Source organism: Rhinoderma darwinii, chromosome 6, assembly GCF_050947455.1.
Source record: "Rhinoderma darwinii isolate aRhiDar2 chromosome 6, aRhiDar2.hap1, whole genome shotgun sequence".
In the NCBI taxonomy this organism is placed as follows: Eukaryota; Metazoa; Chordata; class Amphibia; order Anura; family Rhinodermatidae; genus Rhinoderma; species Rhinoderma darwinii.
In genome coordinates, this window is record NC_134692.1 from 10,241,253 (window position 1) to 10,260,314 (window position 19,062).

At 42.5% G+C, this 19,062-nt stretch overlaps 1 protein-coding gene across 4 annotated transcripts; it reads left to right on the top strand.

Moving 5' to 3' along the window:
- Positions 1 to 756: 756 nt before the first annotated feature.
- CATIP (ciliogenesis associated TTC17 interacting protein) lies at positions 757 to 17,468 on the top strand. Of its 4 annotated transcripts, none has more exons than XM_075831063.1 (10): positions 757 to 952; positions 1,853 to 1,958; positions 2,056 to 2,256; positions 2,365 to 2,420; positions 3,191 to 3,277; positions 12,304 to 12,468; positions 12,892 to 13,013; positions 13,505 to 13,581; positions 15,950 to 16,038; positions 16,904 to 17,468. In XM_075831063.1, exons 2-10 carry the CDS (start codon positions 1,865 to 1,867, stop codon positions 17,117 to 17,119), a joined length of 1,107 nt encoding a protein of 368 aa, XP_075687178.1. In that variant the 5' UTR covers positions 757 to 952; positions 1,853 to 1,864; the 3' UTR covers positions 17,120 to 17,468. The 4 variants fall into 4 exon arrangements, with proteins under 4 accessions (XP_075687178.1, XP_075687180.1, XP_075687177.1 ...); XM_075831062.1 differs by lacking the exon at positions 757 to 952 and adding an exon at positions 1,157 to 1,260; XM_075831064.1 differs by lacking the exon at positions 757 to 952 and adding an exon at positions 1,284 to 1,728.
- Positions 17,469 to 19,062: the final 1,594 nt, after the last annotated feature.

Here is a 19,062-nt window from a genome sequence, read left to right on the forward strand (position 1 = left end):
GGAGTCACTGTGTACACATTACATTTAGACACTGCATGTACCAGCCTTGCTGTTTTCACGCTATACCTAATCTGTAGTGGTTTTGCCTGGAGTGTCACGCGTGCCGCCTGCCCACATAAATATTGGACCGTGGCCCCTGTATTTGATATCTTAGGGGTCAGCAGCTTGATGGACGGGTAAGCTATTATGGTACCACAGCTCTCAAGTATGAAAGATCGTGTGGTGTGACGTTCGGTTCTGCAGTAGATCTTGGTCAGATGTAGAGAAGAGATCGGCCCCCGCTGAGTGCAAAATGTAATAGCGGGCAGGGATTTGGGGGTCTTGGTGGCACTTGAGGCTGGCTCATGCTCCTAAGGAAGCTTTTTCCTCGAAATGTTGGGGCTAATAAAATCTTGACCACACCACTTAAAATTTTGCCTACATAATGGTTTCCCTTCTTTTCGTTTAAAGGTGGCGCTGTTCATATGTTAAAAAAAATTCATTCAATATATTTTTTTAAAATATATTTTTAATCAGGAGGACAACTGTGAGGGAACTGGTGCAACGTACAGCGGTTGGACAATATTTATGAATAGTGGTGGAGGCAGGCGCGAGTCATGTGAGAATTGCGCAACTTTTCCCTTTTATTGACTTATATTGCAAAACAAAGTCACATAATAATCTGCCTCTGTGCGAAAGTTAGTCTAGTGCTAAGACAAATGGGGAGGATGAGGCCAAACAAAAATGTCAAGAATTAATTCAAAATTTGGACTTTGCAGCCATCTCTAGATGGATTGTGTAATGCAGTTCTGACTATGACCACTAGATGGCAAAATTAGGCGAGAGCTGAAAAGCCAGAACCTTGTTCCTATGGAGACGGCTCTAGTTGCCAAGGAACGGACACAGCCGGTGTACAGGAGGCCCGCACTCTACCGCCAGCTCGCTGTAACAAGAGAGAAGCTACAACAGACCGGTACACGAGGGGGGACAGGGTGTTATACAGGGGCGCTAAGACTGATGCTAAAATACACCAGATTGTATTACCTAAAACAGAGGGAAATCTTAGTCAATCTGCTGTCAGGGAGACAAGTGTTTTCTCTCAAGCAACCTCCGGTTATGTATGTCCGTTACGTGGCCGCCATTTTCTTGAAGACCGTTTTGTTAATGGGGGGGGGGTTGTAGAAATGTCACCTGGAAAATGGCTCGTCATCAGGCCATATGTTCTAATGATAAAGCCAGTGATCTGCAGGCTGGAGCTTCATGTTGGATTATTTTATAATTGTCAGCGGTGTTGTATTTAGGAATAGACAAACAATTTTTAAGAAGTTTGGTCTGATGGTGGGGGAAGGGGATTGTTACAAATTTAACTTTGGGGCCCCGGAAGTTCCAGTAACTTTTTTGTGTAAACTGCTTCACGTTTCAGAACCACTAAAGCGAGAAATATATTAAAAGTAACTTGGCAAAAAGACGCGCACCGTGGCAATGATGGGGCCACATGGATCAATGTGGTTATTATAGGGCATTGTGGTTATGATGGGGGCACTGTGGCTAGTATAGGGGCAACTGTAGATGTCTAGGGGGCACTGTGGCAATCATGTGGGGGTCGTGAGTATATTTTAAGGTGCGGCTTATTTATAAGGAATTGGCCACAGACGCTGTACCTACCCACTGACGTTTGAGTTGATTGACTTATCAGTAGAACTGTCGTACTTGTCACGCCCGCCAAGCCGCGGCCGTACAGGAAACAAGGTATCGGAGTGGGTTGTCAGAGTTGTCAGCGCTCCTCCTACATGATTTTCTCCTCTCGTAGACATCCTGCTTGTCAGGCTGCAGGTTCTTGTAGAGCTGCGTAACTTGTGCCATTATTTTACAGGTATCAAACAAGATGGCATCCGGCGGCGTAACAAAAGTAGAGATTTCTGAACCTCCCGAGCAGCTGAGTGCGAGTGCAGAGGCCCTGGAGTTCATGTCCAGCGTGGGTGAGTAGCCTCTAGTGGTCCGCAGCCTGTGGCCCTCCAGCTGTTATGAAACTACAACTCTCAACATGCTATAATATATAATGGTTGTATTCCCCAGGACTGGAGGAGCTGCGTCTTTGCTTGTTCTCGGAGTCTTTAGAGTCCATCTCGGAGTCCGGTGCTGAGGTCGGCTCTTTTACGGTCAATGTCCAATCCACTTACTATGAGGCGGTCGGACGGTCGGACGAGAAATGTTTCCTTGTTGACGTCAGCAGTCGGAGCGCAGTGGATGATGTTCCCTGTGGAAGCTCAATAAATGGTCCGTGCCGACTACTCGTATACATGTATAATAGACACGTATATAATATCGTATATATTTGCATAGATTACTTCTTCCCATAGACTGATGACTTTGTCTTTTTTGCAGCTTATATTTCTTTACAGCTGGAAACACTGGAGCAGAACCACCACGAGTTTGTAAAGGTAACGCGCCATCAGTGTGTCGTTATTCATTATAATATAATATTTAATAGGCTCTGTTCACACTTGCAGAAGTTTTTTCGTGTCGTTGCTTTTTGATGGTCAGGAAAGGGCAGTATATTCTATCCAATCAAAAGAAAGGCAGAACATTAGTCAGTGGGAAACTAAAAAAATGGATTATGACACATCATGGATCCTGTAAAAATGGAAACCATCAGTATGAACATTTTTTAAAGAAAGGTCCACCTTAACCTATATGGCTCTATTTATACTGATGACTTCCATTTTTACTGGATCTTTGACAAATTTATTACGCTGCGTTATGTGATCTTGTAAAAATGGAAACCATCAGTATGAACAGAGCCATAAAGGGTAGGTCAGCCGTTGTATTTTTTTTTGTATTGCTCCAATGCATCTAAAATGAAGTAACTTTGCAAATAGTCTTAAAAAAATCCTACACGTGAACGTAGCCCCGACTCAGATCTACTAGTTCAGCCTTATACCCATGGGTACATTAGACAGCGCTCCAAGTAAAACCAGAAGAAGCAGAGCACCACAGCCATCATGGGGGTCTCCGCACCTGGCCCCCCACTAATCACAACTTCTTGTTACATGTCGGCCTCGACCTTGATTATCACATACTAGTTGTATATATTGGCCAGTGGTCTATGATTCATACGATCACCCGCATAGTGCGACCTGTGCAGAAATCCTGCTGGACAGAACATCGATGCCATTACATGACTCATTAGGATTTGTCACTTGTTTTTCAGCTGAAAGGACATTCACTGGATAAGAAAACTCACATGAGGAGACGAGACGACCAAATGGTGATCAGCAGAGTCATTACAGAGGGTCAGGTGAGTGCGGGGGAGCGATGGCCGACACTATGTGCCACCCCTGGGGTGCCGGAGTCCTTATAGACCAGGAGGCCAGATGATCTGCAAGGTCGGTGCTAAACGGGTTGTCCGCATCCCACAGCCCTTTGTTAAATCCCCATTAAGGCTCATTCAGACGAGCGTGATTGTCGGCCGTGTTCTGTGCGTTGAAACCACACACAGCGCACGGACCCATTCATTTCAATGGGACTAGTCAGACATGCGTGTGTGTTCACGCAGCGAGTGTCCGTTGCGTGAAACTCACTTCATGTCCTATATTGGTGAGTTTTTGCGCACATGGTCACCCATTGAAGTCTATGCTGCGGGAAAACCATGGACAGCACACGGATGTGCTGTCCGTTCCAGAGCGCTGTCAGTTACTAAGAAATGCAGAGAAATTAAAAAAATAAAAAAAAGTGCTTGCACAGACGTGAAAAACGCATTCCACATGCAAAGCACTGATGTCAATACGCAACGCACACGAAATGTAGTCAAAACGCTGCGTTTTTTACGCACGCATATCGGACACGCTCATCTGAATGTGGCTTTCCGGTCTCCCTGTTACCACATCTAGTTCTATATTTGAGGGTTTGGGTTATTTTGAATTTAGAGTAAATCCCAAATCTTTGGCAATCACAATTCTGTAGTAAGAAGTTACAGATTGAGGCCTTATTTACACCAACGTGTGAGTTTTGCGCGCGTTGCAGTTCCGTGTGTCATCAGTGTTTCGTGCAGGTCTGCGTTATTTTTGACATCCTTATGTCACGTGTTTTTGACGTATATGAAATGAAGGAGGTGGTTTCCTTTTTCTCATCATTTCTTGAGCAACTGTTGCGCGAATCACGCACCGCACACGGAAGTGCGTCCGTGTTCTGTCCGTGATTTTCACTCACCCATTGACTTCAATGGGCGCGTGATGCGCTAAAAACGCTCAAGTATAGGACATGTCGTGAGTTTTACACAGCAGACACACGCTGCGTGAAAAACACGGAATGTCTGAATGGCCCAATTGACTTACATAGGTCCGTGCGACGTGCGTGATTTTCACGCGCAAATCACGGACGTGAAATACACTCATGTAAATGAGGCCTGATTCCAAAATCCAAAAGTGACAAAGAAAGAAAAGTAACTTCTGCTTCAACAAGTTGCAAAAGTCACAAGTTCAGACACGTCAGGAGTGACCACAGCACAATAATCACAAGGCAGGAAGGAAAATCCTAAACCACCATTTATTATATTCTATTATCTATTATTATTTATTATATTCATTCTATAGAGTGCAGTAAAAGTTCAGTCCGATGTCGTTTCGCCTCTTTTTCACAGCACTAAGTTTTTTTTCCTTTCACACGGCCCTGGATTAAGCTGTGAGAATCTCTGGGTTGGGAAACTGTTGCAGTGGTAAATACGCAGCTGCATAGTAAAATTCTGATAATTCACATATTTTGTGTACAGAATGTTGTTGGCTGATGCTTCTTATTTTCTATACCTGCTTTCGGACATGCTGCTTGTGGAGTTTCAGGTTCAGAGCTCAGTGGGTGATTCCTGCTTGTGGAGCTGCATGTTCAGAGCTCAGTGGGTGATTTCTGCTTGTGGAGCTGCATGTTCAGAGCTCAGTGGGTGATTCCTGCTTGCGGAGCTGCAGGTTCAGAGCTCAGTGGGTGATTCCTGCTTGTGGAGCTGCAGGTTCAGAGATTAGTTGGTGATCCCTGTGAAGCTGTTTTCTCTCCCCCCTGCCTTCTCTCAATGTACTAGCTGTGTACCTGTGACTACTCCCTAAACCTTTCACACATTGCCATGGCTGTACACGCCGGGCTTTGAGGGAGAAAATGCATCTCAAAAGCCTCCATAAAGTATTTGAAATACAGTGACCTGCACTGACCACAGATGTCTCAGAAAGAGGTTAGTAAGAAGTGGGGGAATTACACATGAATTCAGGAACTGGCTAAACGGAGGCTTGTAATTGGTAACCATAAAGACACATTGGTTTGCATAGGAGCTGTATACACCAAACAGTAAGAGATGTTAAACCAGGACATTGGAGCAAAAATGTGCATACCCTTTAGGGGTACACATCTCCGTAGTGGTTTCTGATAAAAATCTAAACTGATGCAGTGCTGGATCCATCGCATGATGGACACCAGCGGCGCTGAATGAACCCCATTGATTTATAACGGGGTCCATTGGGTCCCACCATGGTGTCTGCGCCTGCTATTTATTCGGTCAAATATTTGTAGCGTCCCTGCTCTGCCGGGTGAGATCGATATTCGTATCGATCTCACATGTTTAACCCCTCAGATGCGGTGCGCAATAGCGTGCACCGCATCTGAGTGGTTTTGGAGAGAGGGAGGGAGCTCCCTCTCTCTCCCACCGACACCCGGCGAAACGATCGCCGAATGTCTGTCTCCCATGGCAGCCGGGGGTCTAATAAAGGCCCCCAGGTCTGCCTGTAATGAATGCCTGCTAGATCATGCCGGAGGCATGACCTAGCAGATGCCTGTCCGTTTTAAACGGACAGGCAGTAATACACTGCAATACAGAAGTATTGCAGTGTATTATAATAGCGATCGGAGAATCGCATATTAAAGTCCCCTAGTGGGACTAGTAAAAAAGTAAAAAAAAAAATTAAGAAAGTTAATTAACCCCTTCCCGCTCCTTGACGTACTATTACGTCATGGCAGCTGTATCGTTCGCGCTCCATGCCGTAATAGTACGTCACGGGAGTAACGGCCGTTTCGGCCGTCCTCCCGACACATACAGGAGCTGTGACTCTGCTGTCTTGTTCAGCAGCTGTCACAGCTCCTACAGCGGGGACCGATCGCTGTGTCCCCGCTGATTAACCCCTTAAAAGCCGCGTTCTATAGAGATCGCGGCTTTTTAGGGGTTAAGCTGCCATCGCCGGCCTGCTACGCGATAGCGGCTGGCGATGGTTACTATGGCAACCGGACACCAAACAATGGCGTCCGGCTATGCCATAGACGGAAGCCTAGTGGGTCCTGACAACGTCAGGACCCACTATGCTTGCTGTCAGTGAGTAGCTGACAGCTCTAATACACTGCACTACGCATGTAGTGCAGTGTATTAGAATAGCGATCAGAGCCTCCTGCCCTCATGTCCCCTAGTGGGACAAAGTAATAAAGTAAAAAAAAAGTTAAAAAAAGATGTGTAAAAATAAGAAAATAAAAGATTTAAAAGTAATAAAAGTAAAAGTCCCACTTTTTCCCTTATCAGTCCTTTATTATTAATAAAAATATATAAACAAACAAATTAACTATACATAATTGGTATCGCCGCGTCCGTAACGGCCTGAACTACAAAATTATTCCGTTATTTATCCCGCACGGTGAACGCCGTAAAATAAAATAATAATAAACCGAACCACAATCACAATTCTTTGGTCACTTCACCTCCCAAAAAATGGAATAAAAAGAGATCAAAAAGTCGCATGTACCTAAAAATGGTACTGATCGAAACTACAGTTCGTTACGCAAAAAAAAAGTCCATGCACGGCTTTATTGATGGAAAAATAAAAACGTTCTGGCTCTTAGAATAAGGAACACAAAAAGTGAGTGATTGTTTACAAAACGTATTTTATTGTGCAAACGCCATAAGACATAAAAAAAAACTATAAACATCTGGTATCGCCATAATCGTATCACCCCGCAGAATAAAGTGAATGTGTCATTTATAGCGCACGGTGAACGCTGTAAAAAAAAAAAGAAAAAAAAACAATCGTACAATTGCTGTTTTTTAGTCACCACGCCACCTAAAAATAGAATAAAAACTGATCAAAAAGCCGCATGCACCCCAAGAAAACTACAATGGATTCCTCAAGGGGTCTAGTTTCCAAATTGGGGTCACTTTTGGGGGGTTCCCAATGTTTTGGCACCACAAGACCTCTTCAATCCGGACATGGTGCCTAATAAAAAAGAGGCTTCAAAATCCGCTAGGTGCTCCTTTGCTTCGGAGGCCGGCGCTTCAGTCCATTACCGCACGAGGGCCACATGTGGGATATTTCTCAAAATTGCAGAATCTGGGCAATAAATATTAAGTTGCGTTTCTCTGATAAATCCTTTTGTGTTATAAAAAAAATGGTATAAAGAGGATTTTCTGACAAAAAAAAAATGTAAATTTCACCTCTACTTTGCTCTAAATTTTTGTGAAACACCTAAAGGGTTCATAAACTTTCTAAATGCTGTTGTGAATACTTTGAGGGGTCTAGTTTCTAAAATGGGGTATTTGATAGGGGTTTCTAATATATGGGCCCCTCAAAGCAACTTCAGACCTGAACTGGAACCTAAAAAAATAAATAAATGAGGCAATACTTCGCTTCTTACATTATACTGATAATGAGCCGTGCCCACCCCGAGATGACCCCAGTTTTGACCGTTTGGATAAACGGAGACCCCTATTAGACCGTTCCAGTGCCCGGTTTTCCCAAGCATACACCCCTGAGAAGTGTATTTCTATTGATGAGTCCCTGGTACATTTTAAAGGGAGGGTTCAATTCCGCGAGTACCTGCCGGGTAAGAGGGCAAGGTATGGCGTGAAGATGTATAAGCTGCGAGAGTGCATCAGGGTATACCTACAGGTTTAGGATATATGAAGGAAAGGCCACCCCCAAAGCAGACTGCATCCTGGACTACAATAGGTACATGGGAGGGATGGACTTGTAAGATCAAGCCCTGAAGCCCTACAGCGCCATGCGGTGTGGTATAAGAAGCTGGCCGGGCACATCATACAGATGGCTTTGTACAATGCGTACGTGCTACGTCGATGTGCAGGCCAGAGGGGAACTTTCCTGGAATTTCAAGAGGTGATTATCAAGAACCTAATCTTTAGGGACCAAGAAGGGGGGGCACCCAGTACTTCTGGAAGCGAGCCCACACGCATCGTACCAGGGCGGCAACACTTTCCAGGGGAAGTTCCCCAAACTGGCAAGAAGGGAAAAAGTCAAAAGAGGTGCAAAGTCTGCTATAAGAGGGGGATAAGGGAGGACACAATATATCAATGTGACACGTGTCCCGAATAACCAGAGCTCTGTATGAAAGTGTTTTAAAATTTATCATACATCCCTTGGTTTATAATTTACCCCAATTTTACTTACCCTGATGCACTCCCCACAGCTTATCCCCCCTCGTCTTTCCCCTCTGGGCCCTGCTGTGTGTCCAGGCAGCTGATAACAGCCACATGTACGGTATTGCCATACCCGGGAGAACCCACATTACAGTTTATGGGTTGTATGTCTCCGGTCAAAATGCTCACTACACCTCTAGATGAATGCCTTAAGGGTGTAGTTTTTAAAACGGGGTCACTTCTTGTGGGGTTCAACTGTACTGGTACCTCAGGTGCTTCTGCATACATGACTTCGCACTAGAAAATCCCCAGTAGGCCAAATGGTGGTCCTTTCCTTCTGAGCCCTCCCATGGGCCCAAACGGCAGTTTATCACAACAAATGGGGTATTGCGGCACTCAGAACAAATTGCGCAACAGAATGGGGTATTTTGTTTCTTGTGAAAATAAGAAATTTTCAGCCAAAACTACATATTATTTGAAAAAAATAATTTTGTTTTCATTCCCAGCCCAATTCAAATAAGTTCTGTGAAAAAACTATGGGGTCAAAATGGTCACAACACCCATAAATGAATTCCTTGAGGGCTGTAGTTTCCAAAATGGGGTCATTTGTGGTTGGTTTCTATTGCTTTGATACCTCTGAGGCTCTGCAAATGCGACATGGCACCCGAAAACCAATCCAGCAAAATCTGTACTCCAAAGAACACACAGCGCTCCTTTCCTTCTGAGCCCTCCCATGGGCCCAAACGGCAGTTTATCACCACAAATGGGGTATTGCCGCACTCAGGACAAATTGGGCAACAAAATGGAGTATTTTATTTCTTGTGAAAATAAGAATTTTTGAGCTAAAATGACATATTATTGGAAAAAATATATATTTTTTTAATTCCCAGCCTAATTCAAATAAGTTCTGTGAAGAAACTATGGAGTCTAAATGGTCACATTACCCATAAATGAATTCCTTGAGGGGTGTAGTTTCCAAAATGGGGTCACTTCTGGTGGGTTTCCATTGCTTTGATACCTCTGGGGCTCTGCAAATGCGACATGGCACCCGAAAACCAAACCAGCAAAATTTGCACTCCAAAGAACACACAGCGCTCCTTCCCTTCTGAGGCCTCCCATGGGCCCAAACGTCAGTTTATTGCCACAAATGGGGTATTGATGCACTCAGGAGAAATTGGGCAACAAAATTGAGTATTTTGTTCCCTGTGAAAATATGAAATTTTGGTAAAAAATTACATCTTATTGGAAAAAATGTCATTTTTTTAATGTCACAGCCCAATTGAAATAGGTGCTGTGAAAAAACAGTGTGGTCAAAATGCTAACAACAACCATAAATGAATTCCTTGAGGGGTGTAGTTTCCAAAATGGGGTCACTTTTGGTGGGTTTCCATTGCTTTGATACCTCTGAGGCTCTGCAAATGCGACATGGCACCCGAAAACCAATCCAGCAAAATCTGGACTCCAACAAACATATAGCGCTCCTTTCCTTCTGAGCCCTCCCATGGGCCCAAACGGCAGTTTATCACCACAAATGGGGTATTGCCACACTAAGGACAAATTGGGCAACAAAATGGGGTATTTTGTTCCCTGTGAAAATAATAAATTTTGATCACAAATTACATTTTATTGGAAAAAATGACATTTTTTTCATTTCAGAGCCCAATTCAAATACGTGCTGTGAAAAAACTGTGCGGTCAAAATGGTAACAACAACCCTAAATGAATTCCTTGAGGGGTGTAGTTTCCAAAATGGGGTCACTATTGGGGGATTCCTACTGTTTTGACACCTCAACACCTCTTCAAACCTGGCATGCTGCCTAAAATATATTCTAATAAAAAAGAGGACTCAAAATGCACTAGGTGCTTCTTTGCTTCTAGGGCTTGTCTTTTAGTCCATGAGCGCACTAGAGACACATGTGGGACATTTCTAAAAACTGCAGAATCTGGACAATACATATTTAGTAGTATTTCTCGGGTAAAACCTTCTGTGTTACAGAAAAAAAAATGAATAAAATTGAAATTCAGCAAGAAAAATGAAATTTGCAAATTTCACCTCCACTTTGCTTTAATTCTTGTGAAATGCCTGAAGGGTTAAAAAACTTTATAATTGCTGTTTTGAATACTTTGAGGGGTCTAGTTTTTAAAATGGGGTGTTTTATCAGGGTTTCTAATACATAGGCCCCTCAAAGCCACTTCAGAACTCAAGAGGTACCTTAAAAAAAAGGCTTTTGAAATTTTCTTAAAAATATGAGAAATTGCTGTTTATGTTCTAAGCCTTGTAACGTCCAAGAAAAATAAAAGAATGTTCAAAAAATGATGCCAATTTAAAGTAGACATATGGGAAATGTGAACTAGTAACTATTGTGGGTGGTATAACCGTCTGTTTTACAAGCAGATGCATTTAAATTCTGAAAAATGCTATTTTTTCTAAATTTTCTCTACATTTTGCAATTTTTCACCAATAAACACTGAATATATCGACCAAATTTTACCACGAACATGAAGCCCAATGTGTCACGAGAAAACAATCTCAGAATCGCTTGGGTAGGTTTAAGCATTCCGACGTTATTACCACATAAAGTGAAATATGTCAGATTTGAAAAATGGGCTCTGAGCCTTAAGGCCCAAACTAGGCTGCGTCCTTAAGGGGTTAAAAAAAAATATGTGAAAAAAAATTAAAAACCCAGCTTTTCCCCTTACAAACTGCTTTACTATTAAAAAACCAAAATAAATTTAACTTACGCATATTTGGTATCGCCGCGTCCGTAACGACCCCGACTATAAATCTATTACATTATTTAATCCGCACGGTGAACGCCGTAAAAAAAAAAAAAAAAAAAAACTATGGAAAAATTGCTGTTTTCTGTGAATACTGACTTTAAAAATTTTTTATAAGGAGTGATCAAAAAGTCGCATCTACTCCAAAATGGTACCAATAAAAACGACAAGTCTTCCCGCAAAAAAAAAGACCTCATACAACCGCATCGGCGGAAAAATAAAAACGTTACGGCTCTTCAAATATGGAGACTCAAAAACAAATAATTTTGAAAAAAATGCGTTTTTACTGTGTAAAAGTAGTAAAACATACAAAAAACTATACAAATTTGGTATCGTTGCAATCGTAACAACCCGCTGAATAAAGTTATTGTGTTATTTATATCACACGGTAAACGGCGTAGATTTAAGACGCGAAAAAGCGTGGCGAAATTTCAGGGTTTTTTCTATTCCCCCCCCCAAAAAAAAGTTAATAAAAGTTCATCAATAAATAAAATGTCCCCCAAAATGGTGCTATTAAAAAGTACAACTTGTCCCGCAAAAAACAAGACCTTATACAGCTATGTCGACGCAAAAATAAAAAGGTTATAGCTCTTGGAATGCGACGATGGAAAAACGTAAAAAATAGCTTGGTCATTAAGGGGTTAAATAAACATATATATATGCACACACATAAAAATACAAACACGTACATGCAAATATACAGTATGCACATGAATCCTCCGTATATAGTCCTCTATACTCTCCTCTGATGAATCATACTATATATATATATAAAATCATCCGTAAACCTCATGCCAGGATCTGCACTACTGCTGTTGGCCGCGGACCTTGCCTAGAAATGTTGAGAATGGATGGAGTTCTTGTGTGAACTTGGTTCTTTAGTACAAGCCTCTCTTATATGGGGGCTGTGACATCACTAGTTCAAGTCTTTTACCCCTCTGATGTCATAAACATTGCAGTCACTATGATGTTTGGCAGCGGCTGTGTATTAGATGCATTGGGGGCTTACACTGTGCAGTCCTATAGAATGTGGCAAATAACGCCACTGCTGCCTACCCAGAAGTCCTTGTCAAGGCCCAGCCCTTAATATTCTGTATCTAGAAATTAGCGTAAGAGTTGCTCAAAATAATCAGATACATTTTCCACTTCCCTCCATAGCAAGTCCACCAGGAAACGAAATCCTATGACTTCAGCTCGCTGACTGGGTTCATTTCGGAGGCCTCAAACCTGCTGATCATGCGGCTCCTCGCACGGAGGAAGACCCCACAAAACTTGGATTTTCTGACCTTCGATGCAGAAGGGAACTTGTGTATCTCATCCTATGTAAGTTGTGTCTGACATAGGACGTCACAAGCTCATAGACAATGCTGCTGAAATGTTTTTCGCAGCATTTTTGTTTTTGTTTTTTTTAGAACGTTGCAGCCGGATGATACTGTAAACCCCTTTCCGCAAATGGACGTAAATCTACGTCCATTTTAGCGGTATATTGATGCAAACGGGCATACAGACACATATTGTACAAAAGCGGTCAAGCCTAAAAAAATATATATATATAAATTTATATTTATTTGGTAATGCCGTAATCGTACAGACCCGTAGAATATTGGTTAGAAATGTAACAAAATAATAAAAGTGGCACCAAAAACTTTTGAAACTCATGAAGTTTTTTTTTTAAAGTGTTTGAAAACGCTGCAAAAATATTGTGTGTGGAGGCCTGACCGTGTAGGTGGGTTGTGTGTGTTGCAGCGAGATCTCGGCTCCCGTCCTCAGCTCATCGGAAAAGACACGGCAGAGGTTTATGGCATAGAGCGGGCGATTCACTCAGACGATGTCCCGATTACCTGGCAGTGCTACTTCCTACCGGACGGGTAACACATACAACATCATTTTGTATTATTATCACGTTTGCAAGGCTGTAGGTACAATAAAAAAAAAAATTTTGTTTGTATCTATTTTTATAAAAATGTTTCAGATTTGCCAAAATTATGAAACCCGCATCAGAAACCGCTTAAAAAAATGACAACCTTAGTATGGTTTCACACACTGCGTTATTTTGAAAAAAAAACAGCAACTCTTTATAGACTTGGAGATCCATGCCATGTCTAAAGTATATATAGAGCGTCTCTAGTACTAGTGCACTGATCCTATATACGAGGGTTCCCCAACCAGCGGCTCAGGAGTCTTATGTGGTTCTCCGACCCCCGGCATTACTGAAACTCGTCCCTATGATCAAAGCCAAAGGACTGTCCGTTAAAGGGTTTGCCCAGTATAGATGACCCCTGTCCATATTAGTAAGAGTCAGATCACTCGGTCATACTGTCATTCATACAGTTCTCTTGCTTACATTTAATTACTACAGACATTTGACCAGCCGCGTCCAGGTCGGATCTCCGGTTACCATGAGAATCGCGCAGATGCCGATACTCTCTGAGCCAGGTAAAGTTAATCTTCAGCAAAATATCTGAATTATTTATTCAATACAATTATTTTATCCGGCATCTGTGGGACCTGGTAGGTGCCGTATTATAAAATTATCTGTATTGTGGATTTGTAATTGAAAAGCCTAATAAACTCACAGAAAATGTGAACACAAAACCTGCTGCTATCATTACATCGTATATCCACCTATATCGATTACATTTTATAAATAGAAATTATCTACAAAAAGTAAATTACATTATTTATCGACTGATCTGGAGTTACACATCCTGTATCATACTCCAGAGCTTCACTCACTATTCTGCTGGTGGGGTCACTGTGTACATATATTAGATTACTTATCCTGTACTGATCCTGAGTTACATCCTGTATTATACTCCAGAGCTTCACTCACTATTCTGCTGGTGGGGTCACTGTGTACATATATTAGATTACTTATCCTGTACTGATCCTGAGTTACATTCTGTATTATACTCCAAAGCTGCACTCACTATTCTGCTGGTGGAGTCACTGTGTGCATACATTACATTACTTATCCTGTACTGATCCTGAGTTACATCCTGTATTATACTCCAGAGCTGCACTCACTATTCTGCTGGTGGAGTCACTGTGTACATACATTACATTGCTTATCCTGTACTGATCCTGAGTTACATCCTGTATTATACTCCAGAGCTGCACTCACTATTCTGCTGGTGGAGTCACTATGTACATACATTACATTACTTATCCTGTACTGATCCCGAGTTACATCCTGTATTATACTCCAGAGCTGCACTCACTATTCTGCTGGTGGAGTCACTGTGTACATACATTACATTACTTATCCTGTACTGATCCTGAGTTACATCCTGTATTATACTCCAGAGCTGCACTCACTATTCTGCTGGTGGAGTCACTGTGTGCATACATTACATTACTTATCCTGTACTGATCCTGAGTTACATCCTGTATTATACTCCAGAGCTGCACTCACTATTCTGCTGGTGGGGTCACTGTGTGCATACATTACATTACTTATCCTGAGTTACATCCTGTATTATACTCCAGAGCTGCACTCACTATTCTGCTGGTGGAGTCACTGTGTACATACATTACATTACTTATCCTGTGCTGATCCTGAGTTACTGCCTGTATTATACTCCAGAGCTGCACTCACTATTCTGCTGGTCGAGTCACTGTGTACATACATTACATTACTTATCCTGTACTGATCCTGAGTTACATGCTGTATTATACTCCAGAGCTGCACTCACTATTCTGCTGGTGGGGTCACTGTGTGCATACATTACATTACTTATCCTGAGTTACATCCTGTATTATACTCCAGAGCTGTACTCACTATTCTGCTGGTGGAGTCACTGTGTACATACATTACATTACTTATCCTGTACTGATCCTGAGTTACATCCTGTATTATTCAGGTATGTACACAATGACTCCACCAGCAGGATAGTCGCCGCTGCTCATCCAGTCTCTGTACAGTGTATGCGGCTCCTCGGTTATATATAGTGAGCAGTGTGACCGGTTGCCACTTCCTTTTTTGTTAATCTCTGTTCTGCAATTGATACATTTACATAAAAGCAAATATCACATTGTCATATGACAGCGACAAAACCATGTAAACATTGCACATTTAAACCTAGTCTCATCCGCCATCGCTAAGTTTGCTCATGGGATGTGGTTTTGCTGATTCCAGCTTTAATACTTTATAAAGATTAGATTTTTTTTTATAACTTCATAAAGTACAGTGAGAGTAATACAATCTTTCCATTAGGGAGAGCAGCTTTTATTTTTTACTTGTTAGAAAGGTCCCTTGACAATAAGCTGATCACAAAGTTCCCCTCTGCTGGGACCCTCAGCGATCAGCTGTGATCTGTGGGGAAACCTGGCAGTAAGTGATCAATTTCCCTGCAGCGCCACCACAGGAGAAATTGTGTGTGTCTGTGTGTCTGTCTCTGTCTGTCTCTGTCTGTCTCTGTCTGTCTCTGTCTGTCTCTGTCTGTCTCTGTCTCTGTCTGTCTCTGTCTGTCTCTGTCTGTCTCTGTCTGTCTCTGTCTGTCTCTGTCTGTCTCTGTCTGTCTCTGTCTGTCTCTGTCTGTCTCTGTCTGTCTCTGTGTGTGTCTGTGTCTGTCTGTGTGTCTGTCTGTGTGTGTGTGTCTCCAGAGTGAGATACGCTCTATGTGACCGCTCTCCACTCTGCCCCAGAGATGAGGACACCCCCTCTGTTAACCCCGAACTCCTAAACAGGGTGTATGACTAAAGGGCTGTCCACTTTAGAAAACCCATTTCCATAGTTTATTTGCATGTTGTGTTAGATTTGCGTAGAATTACAACGACTTAACATTTTTACATTTGTTTACAGAGGAAGAAGATCCAAAGCCGGTGTTTGAAAAGAAGCCCTTAAACTGGGAGGAGGATGCGCAATTGTACTCGGAATTCCTGGAGAGAAAGGTACACGGATGAGAACTGCTGTACATAGGAAGATAAGACACATTCACATCAAGTGCAGCTGTTGGAGAACTACAGAGCTCAGCATGCTATGTAAGCCAGGAGACGGTACATGAAGCGCTGGGATTTGAAGTTCCGCAACTGTTGACACGCAGTGCGGTACAGTTATGGTTGGTGTGGTAGGAACAGTCTATTTACGAGTCGGTAGACGTGATGGAAATCGCGCCAAATTTATCAAAGTGGCGCCTTCAGCAAGAATAAACTTGGCACTTCTTCCACCTCATGGCTGCCGTACTTAACACTGGCGCAGGTCCAATACATTTAGTACAACTTTTGGTCTCACGCGCCCTATGCACTATTTTCTAAAACTTGCGACGGGCTAGTAGCGCCGGTGGTTCATAAATGTGGTTAACGTCATCGGTGACGTGTTTTTGGTGCAGGATATTTTATTTCATTAATGCGCCCCAATATACGTCACACCATCTGCAAGTCTCGTAAACCAAGGTTGTCACCGGTCACGACACAAAACACAGGCCATTCCTTCCTCTCAATAACGTAATGTGCGCATATCTGAGTCAACCAGCAATTGGTTAGCGGGAAAGGGCAGCCATTTCTCCGACTGTTTTGCGTTCCAGTCAAGACCAGGGGGTACATTGTGCAAGAGTTCTTCGAAAGTAAAAAAAAATAAATGGCGCCTATGTGTGTGTTGACAAGGTGCTATAGGAAAATAGTAATTTGCCAAACTGTGAGAAATGTGCTCCATTTTTAATCTTTATGAAACCTGTGGCATGTTGATAAGTTTGGCGCTGTACGCTTTTCTTACACTATCGCTATACGGCCGCAGTCTTATCTCTTTTACCTTCTACAGGAAGAACTGATGTCAGGCCATGAGACGTACCTGCGACGTCATCCAGAAATGAAGGCTCTTGTGGGGGACTTCCTGCAGTTCTTACTCCTCAGGAAGCCAGACGACATCGTTACTTTTGCAGCAGAGTTTTTCGGGCCGTTCTCCTCAGCACGAGAACGCAGCGAGACGTTCCGATCGTCCACAATCTCTAGTCCCTTTCGCAACGGGTCCAAGTAATGAATGTCCTGCGGTATTACTTGTATGCAGTTTAGGTGAAAAGTGTCCGGTCATGTCATGTCATATATTAATACAGTAAAGTCCCTTTAATCCGGTATCTGATTGTCCAGAAATTCAGACTAAAGGAATTTTACTGCAACTATAACATGTTAGCGACCCACATGGGAAGGTTAAGAAATGTACAAAGCCATCAGAAAATGAAAACTTTTTTGTTGTTGCTGCAAGTACATAAAGGAAAAAAGATGCCATCACTAAGGACAGGGCTTTGGGCAACCTCAGTCTTATATCGCAATTGTAGTGTCACATTTGTATATACTGTATATTATCGGAGAACAGTATAATAGTATTTGCTCAATCACCGTGTACTGTTTTTTTTTCCCAGGTCAGCCATTTCTGCTCCTGACATCTTCCCGGTCTAGTTGCGATTTGATATAACAATTAAGACAGTGATTGATTTTTTTCAGTCACCCAGGCTTTATAGAAATGCATAGACCCTGTTCTGTGCTCCCCTCTCTTCTAACCGTGGCTCCTCCTATTAGGCTCTACATTGAATTAAACTCAACGTATGCCCTATGGAAGCGAGAAGCTAGACCAAACCAGAGTTTGACTTGAACTATGCAGCCGTGACATAAATAAAACGTGTGCGGCGACTATTGTAGGGTGGGACTTGGGTGCGAGGCACGTGCAGTTTAGGATTTGCGACATTCAAAGGCTGACGTGTCACAAACGAGTGACTGGAAAAGTTTCTTGCAATTAAGATTTCATATGTGGATTTTTTTTTGCAATTGTTCGGTCACGTTGCATCACATCATGTGACCACAGTCCCGAGCATTACTTGTGATGCCCCAATACGACCAAAGTCACCATGTAGCCCCAGCCTAAACACAACATCCAGAAGAAAATCACCACGAGGATTAAGGGAATGTTCACACGCAGCCGTTTCAGACGTAATTCGGGCGCTTTTTACGCCTGAAAAAAAAAACTAATACGCCTACAAACATCTGCCCATTGCTTTCAATGGAAATTATGATGTTCTGTTCCCGCAAGCCTTTATTTTACGCGTCGCTGTCACAATACGGGGTGTAAAATGACGGCTCGTCAAAAGTGCGGGACACTTCTTGGGACGTTTTTCATGGGCTCCATTGAAAAACAGCTCCAAAAATGTCTGTGAAAAACACGAGTTGCTACAAAAACGTCTGAAAATCAGCTGTTTTCGCCTGAAACCAGCTCCGTATTTTCATACGTTTTTGATCATTATGTGTGAACATCTTATAGTAGCGGTCTACAACCTTTGGCTTGCCAGCTGTTGCAAAACTACAACTCCCACCATGCCTTGACATCCAATATCATTGCAAACTGGGCATTGTAGTTTTGGAAGAGCAGGAGAGTCACAGGTTGGAGATCACAGATATTGCGTGATGACTGGAGACTGACGCCTCTGCATTACCGTGCAGGATAAAACATCACATTACAGAAGTAGCAATTCCCTATTAACAGAATTTTTGCCCTCTGTATAATATTTGAATACCTGTTGTAGCCATAGGATGAGAGTTGTAGTCTACAAATATGATTCATGACTACAGACTGCTGGAAGTGAGCCTATAGTCTGCTGACAAAGAAGCCACAGGGGTATTTTTATTTTTCCCCCATCCCCTGCACAAGAACCTGCGCTCTCCCATAACAGTAATATTGTTAACTCATATTCTAGTAGCTGTAGAGTTACACTTTAAACGCAGGAATGTTACAGTAGAAATGTAGCACAAGGCACCAATCATCATCATCATCAATCATCATCCACATCATCAATCATCATCATCAATCAAATCATCCACATCATCATCGCTGACTTTTCACTTTATGAATTGTTCAAGTTTTCACCTGAAAACACTTCCTACAGAAATCCGTAGCCGACTCGCTGCAGCTATTCGGGCTCATGCGCACAG